The sequence below is a fragment of the Trichosurus vulpecula genome, chromosome 8 (genome assembly GCF_011100635.1).
Source record: "Trichosurus vulpecula isolate mTriVul1 chromosome 8, mTriVul1.pri, whole genome shotgun sequence".
NCBI classification, from domain to species: domain Eukaryota; kingdom Metazoa; phylum Chordata; class Mammalia; order Diprotodontia; family Phalangeridae; genus Trichosurus; species Trichosurus vulpecula.
In genome coordinates, this window is record NC_050580.1 from 81011355 (window position 1) to 81028372 (window position 17018).

Below are 17018 nucleotides of genomic sequence, written 5' to 3' on the forward strand. Positions count from 1 at the left end.
TGGCGAGGTAACTTGGAGTCTGACCTTTGCTTAAAAGGAACGGGATTTGCCAACTGAATAACTCTGTATGGCCCAGCTGAAAATCCTCAGCCAGATGCATAATTGATTGGAATTGAATACCTGTAGAATTCAGTATTCAGCTCACTTTTGTTTACTGAGTAAACTTGAAACTCTTCTTCCTGACATTCAAGGTCTCTCTTCCTTTCCAGGTTATTCTCACATTGATATCCTCTAGGCACTCCCTGCTTCATTGAAACTGAACTAGTCTAGTATGCCCTGCATTTTTTACATACATATTTTGTAATTAAAGTAGGGTGGTGAAATACATAGTACTGGTAGTGGTTCTAGTAGTAGTGGTAGTAGTACTACTACTAGTGGTGGTTGTTTTCATTGCTGTAATAATAATAATAACACTTGCAGCTAACATTTATAGAGCACTTACTATGTGCCAGATACTTTGCTAAATGCTTGACAATTATTGACTCCTTTGATACTCAAGACAACTCTGGGAGAAAAATGAGATGATTATTCACATTTTACATATAAGGAAATAAAACCAAACAGAGATGAAGTGACTTGCCCAGGGTTATGCAGCCAGGAAATGTCCAAGGCTGGATTTTAATTCAGGTCTTCCTATCTCCAGGTCCTACACTCTGTCCAAGGTACCACCTCACTGCCATCACATGGTGAGTACTTATGTTGCCATCAGAGTAGACTATGTGTATGTATTGATGTGTATGGCCAGAGACATTTAAGGAGTGGAAAATCACTTCTAAACCATTGGTGGTCTATAATTGCACACAAGTATAGGATAAAGGCCCTAACTAATAACAAGAAACTTGAGGTCCCAGTAAGGAGCACAAGAGAGGATCAACTAATGTCACTGGAAGAATACACAACATAAGAGGGCAATATAATTCAGTCTTAAATTGTGTGGATTGTGTGGTACAGACTGTAATTACTACAGAGGTCACAAGCATAGGGCATCTGAACTGTGATTTGAAGGATGGGTAGGATTCCATTCAGTGGAGTGGAAGAGAAGAGAAGAAATATTCCAAGACCAGGGAATTTCTAGGGAATGTTGGGGAAAATTGGGAGTATTAGATTAAGCAAGAAGGGTATTGTAGGCTGAAATCATAGAGGGCTTTCAATGCAGCTTCTTCATAGCACAAGAAGAAACTCTACTGCATTTGGAACCAGGGGCGGTCCTTCACATGTTTTTGTAAGGTAGAAAGCAGAGCTCATAGAAGGAGGGTATTTTGGTAAGTCCACTGCAAATTGGGGAGGTATCAATATCTTTTGGGTCAATGAGAGATTTCAAGGTAAAATTCTGCAAGATGCTAGTAAAAAACAGAAATAATTCCATCCGAGCCAGGCTCTCGCCAACACATATCCGTTTTCCTGAAAGAGACAAATGCAAGGTTTTAATATTCATACACTTCAGATCATCTAGACCACTTCTTCACACTTATAGGGAGCCAACTAACACTCAGTGGCATTAGGTAAAACTCTGCACCCAATCGTTTCATCTCCAGTCCTAAACTCCTTTGAAGAGCTAGCTCCTCCTGAACAGAGAGGAAAGACATCTCCAGGATCCTCTTTCTGAATTATTCTCCCTGAGCCAGAACAAATCCTGGGATTTATATTCAGAGGAAAGGGGTCATTGCCCTAGGGAGAAAACAACCACTCATTTATAATCTGAAGGACTAAGTTCATGATCATTTAAAATCTGAAGGACTAACTTCATGACTACCCAGAGTAACTGCAATGGGGAAAGGTGACAGAAGAAGGATCAACATTCCCTTTGGATCCCAGACTTAACTATCACCACCATTACCTAATAACCAATAGGATCACCCAATAATCGAAAGTGAGTGAACAAGCAGACCATCAACTGAAATTCAGTACCAATAGATCCCCATTGAAATCTACATAAGTAGGAAAGGAGGTTCCATACTTATGTGTCCTAGTCAGAAGTCAAATTTCTACAAAGTCAAAAATGTAAGCTTAGACCTTCAGTGTCCTTAGCCATAATGGTACTTGACTAATGGGCCTACAAGGTAACCCAGTCCTATTCCTTGGACTGATAAGATACAAGATTGCACCATGCTAACATAAAAACCTGGAAGACTGTCTGAGAAGTAGCTCCTGGTTGAGGGTGACTGGGAGCATAGTATTTAATATGGGGAGGTGAAGGAAGCTTTACTTGTAGGTCTGGATGCAGAACAGTGTGGCAACTATCTCAGTCCTGACACTTATTTGGAATAAGCTCAGATAACCATGCTGAAATCCAACTGATTTGGTTGATGAACCATGGCCCAAGGAGAATTAGAAGAATGATGTACTCTATCTCCACCTAACTCCTAGGTGTTACAACTTGGAAGACCCAAAGAGTCACCTATTCTAACGCAATCTTTTGGTACATGAGGTAACTGAAGCCAAGAGAAATGAAATAATTTGACCAAGGTCACACAGTTAATAAGTAGCTAAGCAGGATCAAAACACAAGTCCTCTGAGTTATCAAACCATCTTTGACGCATACCTTTAGATGAATTTCTTACCTGCTGAAAAAGGCATGAAATAGTCACTCTTTTTAAACTTGCCACTTTCATCCAGGAAGTGTCCTGGGTCAAACTTGTATGGATTGGGGAACCCTTCCTCATCATAGAGAACAGAAGACAATAATGGTATTACAGTGGTTCCCTGAAATGAGAAGATACACACAAATTATTAGAAAATAAGAACCCATGGAATGTTAGAGTTGAAAGACAACTTAGAAATATCATCTCATCAAAAAACACCTCATTTTTCAGTATGGAAAGAGCCAATATTTTTTAAACCCCAGTGCTGATAATAAATTAGAAAATCTTCAATAACATTGTGAGAAATGAAACTGAATTTTGATATGTTGTGGGGCAGAAAAGTACTGATGAGAAAAAGATGCAAGGAGGTAGATCGCAGATTACTAAAAGTTAAGAAAATAACTTGACCATTAGGTCTATCAAAGAAGGAAAGAGCCACCTGGCTGCACAATAACCACACCAATAGTGGATAAATTCAAATATATGCCAGATAATCTGAACATGGAGAAATGAATTCTGACCTGTGTCAGGATGTTGAAGAATAAAAGAATGTCACAAATAATAATAAGTATAACAAATTGGTAGCTCTTCTTAAAGATGAAGAGACCACAGGGTTTGAGGAAGAAGCACTTGCCACTGTTCTAAAGAATGTTAAAGGAGCTTCACAGGAGTTATCTGCTAAGACATCCAAGAAGAAGACAGGAACAATGGCTGGTCACTCCTTGTGGAAAGATACTGAAACAGTTGTTTGCTGACAATGATAAAAATAGATAGTTCTGCCTTATTCTGAGACTACATAACAAAGACATAACAGAGAACCTCCCAAGACTTGGTAAGAAGGATGACTACTACTTGCCTCTAGTGATTCACATGAGCAAAAATAATACTTACATAAAGGACCAGGGAAGCATTTCCAGAGGTTTTGACATTTAGGACAAAACAAAACAAAAGACCTTAGTAGGACAGATAGTGTTTTCATTGTGCCAGTAGTGAAAGCAAAAGATTCAGAAAGGAAAGGCAGACTTCAGAAATGGATATCTTGAAAGAGGGCATACAAGAATGGGATTTGGATTTCTGGGCCACATTTTAATTAAAATTTAGGAATGATAGACTCCTAGCCAGAAATGGAATGATGCACCTAACAAAGGCTGGAAAGGTTATTCTTTTGATTTCTCACAAATATAGTCAAAATGGGTTTTTAAATACTTAAAGTATGGCTAATAAAAGAAAACGGATTGGAGATTTTAAGACAAGAAAGCAAATTTGACCTCAAAGTTATAACTAGGACTTGTTAGTAGGAAATCCTTCACAAGACTGAAGTTGTGGAAAGAGCATATCTTATACAAAACAAATAGGATTGGAAAAAGAGGGTGGCGTAGTATAAATGAATAAGATATAGAAAGAAGAGGAAAAAAGAATTATGAGAAGCATCTAGTAAAGAGAAGTGGAGGCAACGTCAAGGGTGACATTATCATAACAGTATATTCTACATGCCACTTGGATAGAGAGAACCAATGGACAAGGAATACAGAAAACAGATTATAAGCCCTGGGAGTTAGACATGGTAGAGCAGTAATGAAAGATTACAATTATTCCTTCCTTTCTTTAAGTTTCCTTTCTGTCAAAAACAGAGCATCTCATAATTCCCTGACTTTTCTTAATAATTTTATCCTGCAAAGATAGCAGAACCAAAGAAGGAAATTCATTTTTTGATTTGATCCTCACCATCTGAGAGGAACTTGGAAAACAAAAATGTGAATATCTCTAGAACCCCTGTAGCACAACATTATTCCTCTGAAGGGATCATGCTGTATTACAGGGGATGCTATCACACTTGACACTCTTTTGGTGCACACTATGGATGGGAGTGATGGGAATTTTGTGGAAAATGACAAGTTCATCTTAGAGTCCATAACAGAGGGAATAAGTCGTCCAATGTATAGAGGATAGGACTAGGAGTCAGGAAGACCTGATCTGACCTCAAATAGGCACTAGTTGTGTGACCCTGGTCAAATCATTTAACCTATCTCAGACTCAGTTTCCTCATCTGTAAAATGACAATAACAATAGTGCCTACATTTCAGGGTTGTTTGGAGGACAAAAAGAGATAATATTTGTAAAATGCTTCACAAACCTTAACGCTAGTTATTATTATTATCACCAAGAAAGACAAGAGTTCGTTTCTGAACACACAAAGAAAAATACTTCTGATGACAGAAGAAAAAGGACGATTCTCTAGATAACAATGTGGATAAGGTAGCCAGGTGGTGCAGTGGGGAGACTGCAAGACCTGAAATCAGAAAGACCTTAGTACAAATGCTCACTCAGACACTTACTAGCTGCATAACCCTAGGGAAGCCAGGTGGTCTTTCTGAGTTTACGCACCTGTAAAATGGGGATAATAATGGCATCTACTCCTACAGAGATGTTGTAAAGATTAAATAAGATAATCTATGTAAAGCAAACCTCAAAGTCCTTTAAAAACAATAGCTAGTGTTATTACAGGGAACTCACCACACAACTTAGATTTTTCAAAGAGGAGGATGAGTAAAAGAAGCATGTCACGGTTCCCTAATAATGACAGAAGTAGTGAAGCCCAGAATGAACAGAGGCTGGTGAGGCTAACAAAGGGCAACAAGAAGGGGTTTGTAAAAACTATATGCTGGAAAAGTGGAGGATTAAAGAAAGGATAATCCCACACCCGAGAGGGTTACAGGATGGGGATGACAAATGAGAAGATACAAAACTTATCAATTTTTCTTTTGAAACTGTTTTTTTTCAGACCAAGAGAATGATCTTTGAACTGAAAGAATGGAATAAATAAATCAATATGGCTTATAGAGATTTAATACCCAGAGAAGTAGGGAGAAAATGAGAGAGCACCTATGCACCTGGGCAAGAAAAATAAAGTGAAAAAACTGCACTTCAATTTTCACTCAGAGTCTAGAATATTTTTCTAAAGAGATAATCTAGATAAGGAAGGAATAAGGAAGTGACTCTAGATAAGAAAGTGGTGATCACAAAGATCTGGAGAGGCATCAACACTATTTCTTTATTTGTGGGTGTTGATGTTAGATCAGGAGAATGCTGTACGTAGAGTTTGCTAAGATTTTAGCAAAGCATTTGATAAAGACTTTTAAGTTCTTCTGAAAAAGATGGAAATATACAAGTTATAATATCATATAATTAAGTTGATTTAAAACGGATTGACTGACCATATACAAGAGATAATTATTGAATGCTCAATGGCAGCTTGGAAGAAGACACTGTTGTACGATGATCTCATCAGATCACAGATGAGGATTGTATTCACTCTCAGAGTCATATTTTACATTGATGAGCTGGAGCTCACTCAAAGGAGGGCAACAAGATGGTAAGAATGACAAGTGGGTGCCACTTGAGGATGGGTTGAAGGAAATGGGGATATTTAGAAGACATTTCTGTTCTGTTATGCTCCAGAGGACAAAACCAAGAGCAATAAAGTTACAAAACTGCAAACTTAGGCCAAAGGCAAGAAAGAAAACTTACATCAAGTAAGTTTTAGGGCTGATTAGAATGGTATGCTACAGCATTTCATTAAGTGGCCCCCCTTCATGGACAGTCTTTAAACAAAGATTGGATGACCAGAGTGTGAAGACACTGAAGATGGAATTCTTTTTCAGAATGGGGATGGACAATATGACCACTGAAATCCTTTCAAATTCTGAACTTCTGTGACCACTTCTCAGGGATGTAGTTTGGCCTGAGGTTCCTTCCAACTCTAAGATTCTGCAACTCAATGGGAGAGTGCACGAAATCTTGTGTTAAAGAGAGAAATACTTCTGACCTTTGGGATAAGATATTGTCTAAATTGAACATCTTCTGATACTGCATGGGGTACACTGGTGGGAACCAGGTCAATGTAGCGCTGGATCTCGTGTATCACAGCATTGGTGTAAGGCATTTTGTTTCTGTTCTCCATGCAGGGACTTCGATTTCGGCCAATCACATGATCAATCTCTTCATGCATTTTTCCTGTCAATACATGAACGAAATTTGATCTGAAAAGTATAGACAAAAACAATCTTCTCTCATATTTTCTCTGAATTTGCACCAAGAGCTACACTGGAAAATAATGGATTTGATCCTCACATTCTCATAGATACATAGATATCGACAGATAGATGAAAATTCTATTTTAGTCTCTTAAGCCTGCTGAGAATCCCTTCAGGTACCTATGTCCCATGCCCTCAGGACAGGCTCAAGTCATCCTTAAAAAACACAGGAGAAGCAGCACTTGGATGAGTAAGTGAGGAGGGATCTCAGTCTGGACCTCTTCCAGAACTCAACATGACCAATCATAGGCTCAAGGCACTGTCCTACCCACTTCTATGAGTGACAAGAATCCAGATGCACCAGCTCCTCCTGTGGTCACAAAGGATCAATGAGCAGTCGGGAAACACTGCCTCTCAATCGCTCAGTTCCTCCCAGTTCTATCACTGGCTATAGTCTCTACCCCTAACACTATCTCTATGCCTGTCTCCAATAATAAAACACAATTACATGCCACTTAATGAAGCAGGGGGCAGCTAGTAGTGGAGGAGGAGGAATAAGTAAACTTGAACCTGTGATGACTTCAATATAGGAAAATGACAACAGAAAACTTTTGAAGGAAAGTCTCAAAGAACAAGAACCTCTTTCATGTTGACTAAATTATGGCTTTGTATTATTGCTTATATTTGCCTGTTATCCTACCTATTATCTCAGGGTGTTTCAGGAGAAGCATGAGTCCATATCTCAGGGTGGTGCTTGTCGTCTCTGTTCCTGCAGCAAATAGATCAATAGTAGTCTGGACCAAGTTGTCAATGAGAAATTCAGACTGTGGTTGTTGCTTTTCCTAGGAATAATTTGGGATAATTAATTGAAAAGTAACTGGGGCAGCAGGGCACAATGGATATCGTGATGGATTTGAAGGCAAAAGACTTTGGTTTGAATCCCAGTTCACATTTAAAAAAATAACTGGGGATGGGGGCAATCAGGGTTAAGTGACCTGGCCAAGGTCACACACCTAGTAAGTGTCTGGGGCCAGATTTGAACTCAGATGCTCCTGAAGTCACAGTGCTCTATTCACTGTGCCACCTAGATGCTGCCCCCCCCCCACCCAGAGCCAGTTCTGATCTTGATACTGGGCAAGTCATTTAATCTTTTTATATTTCAGTTTCCTCATCTGTAAAATGAGGGGGTTGGATTCAATGACCTCCAAGATCCCTTTCAGTTCCAAATCCATGATCCTATAAATTAAGTTTGAGCAACACAATCTAAAGTGGAAGGAAAAACTGGCAATTATCAAGGCAGTTTGGCCTTTGTAGATGTTACAAAGGGGAGAAACAGAGACAGTCAGACACACACACACAGAGAGAAAGAGAGAATACCTGCATTTTCACAGGCACAAGGAATTTCCAGGTTAAAAAATTGCTCTCTGTCAATTCAAGTCTGCCCTTTTTCTGAAAAAAAATTAAAGTCTCAAGAGAGTCACATAGCCCTAGGGCACTCTAACGTTAAGTGACCTGCCCAGGATCACATAGACATTTTGTGTCAGAGAGGGGACTTAAACTCAGTTTTGCCTGGCTCTGAGGCCAGCTTTTTCTCTCCTATATCAGGGGTGTCAAATTCTCAGCCCTCAGGCCACAAGAAACCAGCAAAACTGTGTGGGAAATAAACCAGATTAAAGTGTAACTGGGAAATATTTAGCAACATAAGCACACAAAACAACATCAATGATCTTAATTTGTGGGTTTTCTTTGTCAATATGAGCTACACTGGGATCCATTTCTATTCATGTTTGAAAAAACTGTACTGTATCAGCCTGTCTTTCAAGATATCTATACCTATATAGAATATACCAATAATATCTATGGATATACACAAGCAGCTAGGTGGGGCAGTGGATTGAGTGCTGGACCTTGAGTCAGGAAGACTCATATTCCTAGGGTGAAATCTGCCTTCAGGTATTTACTGGCTGTGTGGCCCTGGACAAGTTATATAACCTTGTTTGCCTCAGTTACCTCATCTGTAAAATGAGCTGGAGAAGGAAATGGAAAATCACTCCAGTATCATTGTCAAGAAAACACAAAATGGAATCATGAAAGTTGGACATGACAGAAATGACTAAACAAATGCACAAGGATGCTACAAACATAAGCCACTGTATTTCCTCCTTATTTATGAAGCTAATAATTCCTGTTATGAGTTTAGTGAGATATGAGATAAATTCTATATAAGTTTAGCGAGGTAAACAGGATTTATTAGTTTAGCAAATGAGGAAGGAAAAAAATTACCAACTTACATGTACATAACAATTTATACAAGAGGGATCTATGTACATTTTCCCATTTTGTGCTCGGCAAAATACTGTCATAGAGGTAGTGCATTATTATTGTCATTTTACTAATGAGGAAATTGAGAGGCTGAATGCTTTGCCCCTGACCATGAGGTGTTGGTATTGAGGAAGAGTCACCACTGAGGTCATAAATTGAATATATGACAAACCCTGTGGAATAAAGGTAAGAAAGGTAAAAATGTAGGACTACCAGGTAGGTGCTGGAGAACATAATTCAAGTTCACATCCACCAAGGCCTACTCCCACGGTGGGTGATGAGGAGGAAAAGAACATAAAGCATTCTTGAGATATAAACTAAACTGAGAGCATTACAATACTATGTTAATTGTCCTAAAAATCTCTTGCTCTAGTCTACATATTTGCCCTCTCCCACATTCCCTCATCTACTAATGGGTGGGGAATCTATGGAAGAATACAGCCTTATGTAGATAGTCGAAGGAAAGAGGGATTTTTCTTGTCAGTTATGTTGCTATATTGCTAAATTAAATGTGTTATGCTTTGAATTAATGTGTCTTCTGGTTGGAATGGCAAGAAAACCATAAGTGGTGACCTGACAGTACATTTCATCCCTTTAAGTGGGCCATTGATCCATTTCAGGATGTCCATCAGCATATCTTTTACCTTTTACCACATTTCTGGTATTTTCAAGGTATCATTTACTCCATGAGGATTACATTAGCATTTTGTTGGTTTTAATTTACATTCTAATTTCAGAGATTTTTTTATGTAAATTTTCAACGATTTTCTTCCCTTTTGTTTTCCTTTGTTGTTTGTGAAAGGGATGGAAAGTGAGAAGCCTCTAACTCCACCATCTTCACTGTAAAACTCACCATCCTCCCCACAAGTACCTACCACAGCAGCTCCTCCATTCCAATCAGGCAGCTCAAACTGAAGTTCCCTATACCCTCCTGTCTTTCCAGTGTCTTGAAATGTCATGCCCAGTCCTCATTGCCTAGCTCTAGGACCTTCTTCAAGACCCAGAGCAAAACCTAACTCTTCTAGAAGGAAGCTTTATATTATCCCTCCACAAATATTATATTTCTTGCTAATGCCAAATTCCTTCATCAATTAAGTCTTCAATTTATAATCTATTTGGTCTTTCCCCACACATTCCTGATAAATATTCTCTTGTCCTTATAGGTACTTCCTTCTTTCTATTGGCTTAGGGCATTAGGGCTAGGACCATGTCTTCTAATTTGCCAGTCTGCCCTGTATAGTGCTCTGAGCTCATTACAATTAATATGGTTATTTACTGTTATACATTTGTGAAAATGTCAGCCTCTAATACACAAGCCATTTCACGTACAAGAACGGAGATTCAGACATACTGCTCACACTGTACCTGCTCCATTTTGATCAGGAAACAGTCAATGAAGTCCCGAGGATTACTGGGGTCCAGTGTCCTTTGGTGTTCCTCCACTTCCTCCAAAATAAATTTACGTACTGAATGAGCATTTTTAATTGCTTTGTGATGAGATCCAGGTAGATAATATACGAGAGAAGGAAAAGAATTATAGACCTAAAAAGAAGAATTTGATATCATGCTTTATTAGAAAGAGAAAATAATTTTCTACTCTAACATTTGGATAATGTTCAGAAGAGGGCTGAATAAGGCTGGGAAAATACCCTTGGTAAAATCGTGACTTTTCTCATCATTTCCTATAAAAATTCCCTAAGAATAATTTAGTATTCCGTTCCTTGGTTGCCTGAGCCTACCTTGGCCTTCATTCTCAATTCCTACTTCCTACAGAAAAGTTCTCATCCTTTCTCATTATGAGGTCTTCTAGGAGCTCTGCCTACCTCCTTCCGTTGGGACCCCTAGCTCATCTGCTGAACTGATTCAAACCCAGGTGCTCAAGGAAAAAGTCAGCTTCTCTAAAGTAACATGAATTTTAACATTCAGGATGTGTGAGCAGTGGGTGAACTACCCCAAGGAAGGGCCTTATAATGTCCCTCCAATCAGACCATATCAGGGTAAACTTCTCCATTTTTAGTGCCTTTCAATAAAGAAGAAATTGCGAACCCATCCCAGCATGGCACTGTTTTGCCTGCCAATGGAATGCATGATGAACTCTAGACTAGCTCCTTGCAGTAGTTTCTTTGAAGGAAAGAAAAAAATATTCTGAGCTCCAAAAGGAGAGAACATTGCTCTCACCTGAATCCATGGAGAACTTGCGATCTTAACGTTTTCATTTAACATCTTCATTAAAAATAGAAATTTCTGGTCTTTATATTCAAAATGTTTCTGGAAAATGATAGAGCAGATTACATTGCAGGGAGCACACCCAAGGATGAACGTAGGGTCACATGGCAATCCTAAAGGAGAGAGAGACAGACAGACAGACAAAGAGAGAGAGAGAGATAAAGACTTTAACGCTGCCCTTGTGATCAAAAGGAAAGCTTGCCTGCCTTTAGGTAAGACCTGACTTCTGCTTTACCCTCTAGCTTACGTTGTAACTGACAGTTATTAGACACAGTCAGGTTGAACATGAAGCAGCCTTTATGAAGCATGTGATTTGATCCATGTAAGTATGCTAAGTGCAAATAGCATAATTTTCATTTTATACATGAGGTTGCTGAGGCTCAGGACTATTAGCTAATTTATGCCACAACTAGGAAGGAGCAAGAAGTGGAATTCAACCCAAATTCTCTCCTGGCCCCAGATATACTGCTCATCCTACCATACTGCATCACTTCCTTTTTCTAAATCACTATTCATCACCTCACCGTAACCAGCTTTTGCTTTCAGACTTCTTCATGTCTGTTTTAAATTATATTTCATTTTATTTCAATCAGTAATCCCAGAATGAGGGTTGCAGGCACTGGACTGGAAGCCTTGCTATGCCAAATGCTCTTAGGTTCAGAGTCCTGGGCTGTCTAAGGAGTGATGATGTCAAAGTGGCGATGGTAGGTTGCCATGATTGACATTTGTTGCCTCTTGTCTCTTCTTCAGTGTGCTCCACTGCTTTAGCCATCTTACTTGCTCTAGTTTTATTTCTAATTTTGTTGACAATTTTTTATCTGCCTTATGAATAGCAATAGGCTGGTAATTGCTTGGAATTGGTGGAGATGGCGAGCCCCTTCTCCAGGACAGTTGTTTCCCCTATTGGAGCTATGAGGGCTGTGGTCCAAAGGACCAATGATCTAGAGATTGCTGCCATCCCTCTGGCCCTTGTACTTACCTATCTGTTAGTGGTAGCTGGTCATCAATTGTTGTTGCGGTAACGAGAAAGATTTCTACTCAATGATTTATTCTCTCAAAGAGAATTGGAGAGACTGGCTGAGAAGTGATTTGGTGGTTGGGAGTACACTGCTAATCCCAAGTCCTTGGCCTCAACGGTCTGGGCTGTCTTCATCAGAGTCAGAGGGGAGATGATCTTCAAGGCAGAAGTACTTTGACCAGCCTGGATCATTCAGGTCTTCCCCCTCCCAAAACTACTTTGTATCTATTTTGTAAATAGTTTTCAATCTAGGTGGCATAGCCTCTGTGGGAGCAGTTGCTAGGCTGTATCTCCACAAGGGAGTGGCTATGGACACTAGAGTGAAAGTATTGCTGTTCACCAGGCTCTTGGGCTTGAAGTTCTTGGGCTGTCTCCATTAGAGTCAGAGGGGAGGTGGTTGTATTGAAGAGGGCCAAGGACAAAGTCTCGGAGATATTCACACTTAGGGGACTTAAGGTGGGTAGTGATCCAGCAAAAGAATATTGAGAAGCAAAAATCAGGAAGGAGGAAGAACCAGTAGAGAAAAGTATTATAGGGGCAATTGAGGAGAGCATCAATGAATCTATCAACCAGCAATTACCAAGCTTTTACAGGGCTCTGGGCTAAGCACCAGGGAAACACAGACAAAAGTGAAATTGTCCCTACCCTCAGAGAGCTTACATTATAATGGGGGAGAAAACATCTACACAGAGTAGTGGCAAAAGACCCAGACTCCACAGGAGGGTAGGAATGCTGCTCTCATTTTATTCCTATATTATTCCTGGTGACATATTCTGGAGCAGGAGAGCTCATACAGCTAATTAGGAGTAACGTCTCCTTGACTTTGTAATTCTGAAATTTGGCTATAATATTTCTTGGTGTTTCCAGTTTGGGATCTCTTTCAGGGGGTGATTGGTGGATTTTTTCAATGACTATTTTGCCCTCTGGTTCTAGGACCTCTGGGCAGTTATCTTTGATAATTTCTTCGAAGATACTGTGAAGGCTCTTTTTTTCATTGTGGATTTCCAATAGACCAATAACTCTTAAATTGTCTCTCCTGGATCTATTTTCCAGGTCAGTTGTTTTCCCAATCAGATATTTCACTTTTTTTCTATTTTTTCATTCTTTACATTTTGTTTTACTACTTCTCGATGCCTCATAGAGTCATTAGCTTCCACGTACTGAACTCTAATTTTTAATGAGTTGTTGTCTTCCTTTTGCTTTTGATTCTCCTTTTCCCATTGGTTGATTTCACATCTCAGGGTGTCATTTTCTCTATTTAGATTCTGAATCTCCATAGCTATTCCACCAATCTTATTCTTTAAGGACTTGATTTCGTCAGTGGATTTTTTTTCCATTTTTTCTTTACCTCCCTACTTTGTTTTTTTAAAATCCTCCTTTAGCTCTTCCAGTAATGCTTTTTGGGCTGGAGACCAGTTCACATTCCCTTTTGAGGTGTCATATGTGGGTATAGTGTCATTGCTATCCTCTTCCAAATTGGTATTTGGATCATGCCTGTCTCCATAAAAAGAATCAATGCTCTTTGGTTTGTGTGTGTCTGTGTGTGTGTGTGTTTTGTGTTCTTCTTGATGTTGATTAGCCTCTTCCTGGCTTTACAAAAATTTCTGCTTTTGGGGCTCAGGGATCTCTGTCCCAGCTTTCTTATTCTGGGGATTGTGAGTCTACTTACTGGCTTAGTGAATTATAGCCTTCAGTTTCCTGAGGTGTGGGGGAGGGGTCTGGTTGTCTGAAGTCTCTTCCCCTAGGGTTGCTCTCCAGCACTGTTGTTCTTCAGCAATGGTCTCAGCATCTTTCTTGTTTGAGCTAGTGTCTGGCACTTCCCCTGGGGGAGCAAGGGTACGTCTGGGGTCCTGGTGTTGACCTCTACTGGCTCTGCCCCTCTGGGACTCAGGAACCCCACTGCTTGGCCACTGAAGCCCCACGTCTGTCTCCTCTATTCCAGCGTGTTTTTATTTTTTCCGAGGAATTCTCTGGGTCAGGGGGAGAGGAATTAGAGCTGTTTACCTAGCCATTGTGTCTCCTGGAAGATCAAGAAGACCTGTTTCATACCTTTGGGCTGCAAGCCTCAGGAGTTGAATGTCTCATGGCTGGTGGCGTTGCGCTGCCTCTCGTCACTTCCACAGACTGCCGACCTGTGTGTGGGGGCCTGGGGATCTCCGCTGGATCCAGGCACCCAGCTTTCTCCCAGCCTGTCTCCCACGTGGGTTTCCCAGCCAGCCGCTTACACTTTGGTGTTGTCTGGAGCAGCTCCACACGCCCGAGCGCTCTCCGAGACTACGGATTTGTTCCCTCAGCCTTTCAGACTCTCCTGGCTTGGAAATTTGCCTTACTCAGACTGCTCCAGGTTTCTAACTCTCAAATCTGCTCAGATTCACTCTTTTATAGGAATCTGACAGAACTTGTGTGAGAGCTCCAGTAAGACGCTGTTTTCATGCGGCCATCTTGGCTCCACCCCAGGAGTAACGTCTGACAGTACGCTACTACTACCCAATTACTGCCACCAAACACACACTCAGACACAGACACAGACACACACATAGAGACACACCCACATACAGAAACACGGACACAAACACACACATACACACACACACACACACACACACACACTACACATAGACTTTGCATTTATGGTTTAAAAGTAGTTATCACATAGAATTTATGGCATCAGCATCTCTATTCATGCCCTCCTCCAGTGCCCTGTGGCCCCCCCTAAGTTTCAGATTTCATAGAAAGAAGAGAAACCGTCCACTAGATAGCTTAGATAAGGGAGGAGGAGGAAGCCTGAAGGGAAAGAGCTTCCAAAAGAAGCTGCTGAGTCAGCTCACTGCCTTCCTAGCATTGTTCACACCTCTGCTTTCCTTCCTTCAACTAGTCAGAAAAATATCAAGAAAATCCCTGGATTCCTAAAAATGATCCTAAAGGAATTCCTTCTCCCCCTGGAACTGTTGACCAGAGGTAACAGAACTGATGCAGCTACATTCTTGTGAGCTCTGCTCCATCTGAAAAGGATAAAAACACAGGAAGTCATCCCCCTAACGCTCCTCAACACACTGCCTCCCCACAAGATTAGCATGAACTCATTAGCAGAGCTGTACTTCCTCCCATCTTTTCTCTTTTCAGCTGTCTGATCCTTCAGGGCTTCTAGGAATGAGCACATGGTTATGGGCATATTCCCAAGATGGACCCAAAGTGCAAACATGGTGGTTTCAAACTAAAGTAAATTCTTGGACAAACCTCAGTCTGCAGAAGTTAACAGGGACAGAATGGATTTTTCTAAGGTCAGTGGTAACTAAGTAAAAACACACCAACCTTTTGTTTTTTTTAACTCCTCCACAAGGTGCCTGGCCTCTTCTTGGACTCGCTCTTCAATGCTCTTCTTCCCCATCCCAAAATTCCTCAGGGTCATGAGGGAGAAGCGCCGGATTTGCTTCCATGTCTCTCCATTGCTTACAATAATGCCTATGAAGGGGAGCAGAAAGAAGAAAAGCCTGAGACTCCAAAGTTCCTTGTAATCCATGTAAAAAAAGTCCATGCCCAGGGCCCTTGGCCCACACTCCTTGTTCTAGCAGAATAGAATGAAATAGCAGAGGTGTCAGTTTGCTTTCTCCTCTATCAATACCCTCTCCTGCCCCATCCCACGCATCATTCTCTCTTCCTCACAGTCACAAACATCAGGTGGCCCTGCACCCACATCCTCCTCCTGGAAATGTAGTGGCTACAAGGAGGGAGGCCAGGATAAAGACCTATTTTGGAGACCCTGAATGTTGGTAGGGTTAGTTAGTTTGTATCTTGGCACCTTTGGATCCAAGGAACCTAAAGGATTACGATGTCTTGAAGTGCTAGTCTCCCTACTTCACACAGGGACCAAAGATTGAGAGTCTCTCCTTCTTGTCTTTGTACGGCTTACTAGGTGCGGGATTGGATAGAGTATAGGGCCTGGAGTAAGGAAGACTCATCTTCATGAGTTCAAATCCAGCCTCAGACACTTAGTATTTACATGACCCTGGACAAGTCACTTGACCCTGTCTGCCTCAGTTCTTCATCTGTGAAATGATCTGGAAAAGGGAATGGCAAACTGGTTTAGTATCTTTGCCAAGAAGACCCCAAATGGGCTCACAGAGAGTTGGACAGCACTGAAATGGCTGAGTGACAAGAGGTACCCTCAATAGGAATGGAAAGTTACCTAAGCTTACTAGCAATCATTACATCAGATGGCTTTTCTGAGCTTCCTTTTTCCCTAAGGATACGTCCTATGTAGGATTGTTTGTGGGGAAAGGATTGTTGAGTCAGAAGAAAATATAAGAATAACACAAAGAATTGTAGTTAATTCGAGCAATGGTCAAGGTGTACACGTGCCTTTATGGTACATGTATGATAAACACCTACTGAAGTCAAAATGTCCTGTCTTTCCTTCCCTGAATACATCACACCTTCCTAACTCCAGATATCACCCTTGAGGACTTCACCCAATTACCCGTAAATCATGAACTATATTTGCTGGCAATCTTATTTTCAAAGTACCTTTATCAGGATCAAATTCTTCACCCTCTGTTTCAAGATCCTTCTTGAAGGAACCCTCAAACAAGAAAGTGATTGATATTCCATGGAATGGACTTTAATTCATGTTGGTTTCATTAAATACCTCTCTGAAAAAGTAGAAGCTAACACAGTGAGGCCTCCTAGGATCTGTGGCAAAGTTGAGATCCCCAGCAAAGGGCTTCTGCTCTCTGCTCATTCTGCTAATCAATATACATTCACTGACACATACTCCTGATTTCATAGAACAATAAACTCTGGACCTTAAGTAGTTCCTACTCTGCCTCAGAACACCCT

At 40.6% G+C, this 17018-nt stretch overlaps 1 protein-coding gene across 1 annotated transcript in view; it reads right to left on the reverse strand.

Annotated features, from left to right (window-relative positions):
* Positions 1-892: 892 nt before the first annotated feature.
* The window catches only part of LOC118828302 (cytochrome P450 2C19-like), a 271154-nt gene continuing 255028 nt past the window's right edge, over positions 893-17018 (reverse strand). Inside the window, exons 4-10 of the mRNA XM_036734860.1 lie at positions 15495-15644; positions 11117-11277; positions 10304-10480; positions 7317-7458; positions 6409-6596; positions 2562-2703; positions 893-1401 (exon numbers count right to left, since the gene is read on the reverse strand). Of these exons, the coding sequence (XP_036590755.1) occupies positions 1211-1401; positions 2562-2703; positions 6409-6596; positions 7317-7458; positions 10304-10480; positions 11117-11277; positions 15495-15644 (1151 nt within the window). The 3' untranslated portion in view covers positions 893-1210. The remainder of the gene's footprint in view (positions 1402-2561; positions 2704-6408; positions 6597-7316; positions 7459-10303; positions 10481-11116; positions 11278-15494; positions 15645-17018) is intronic.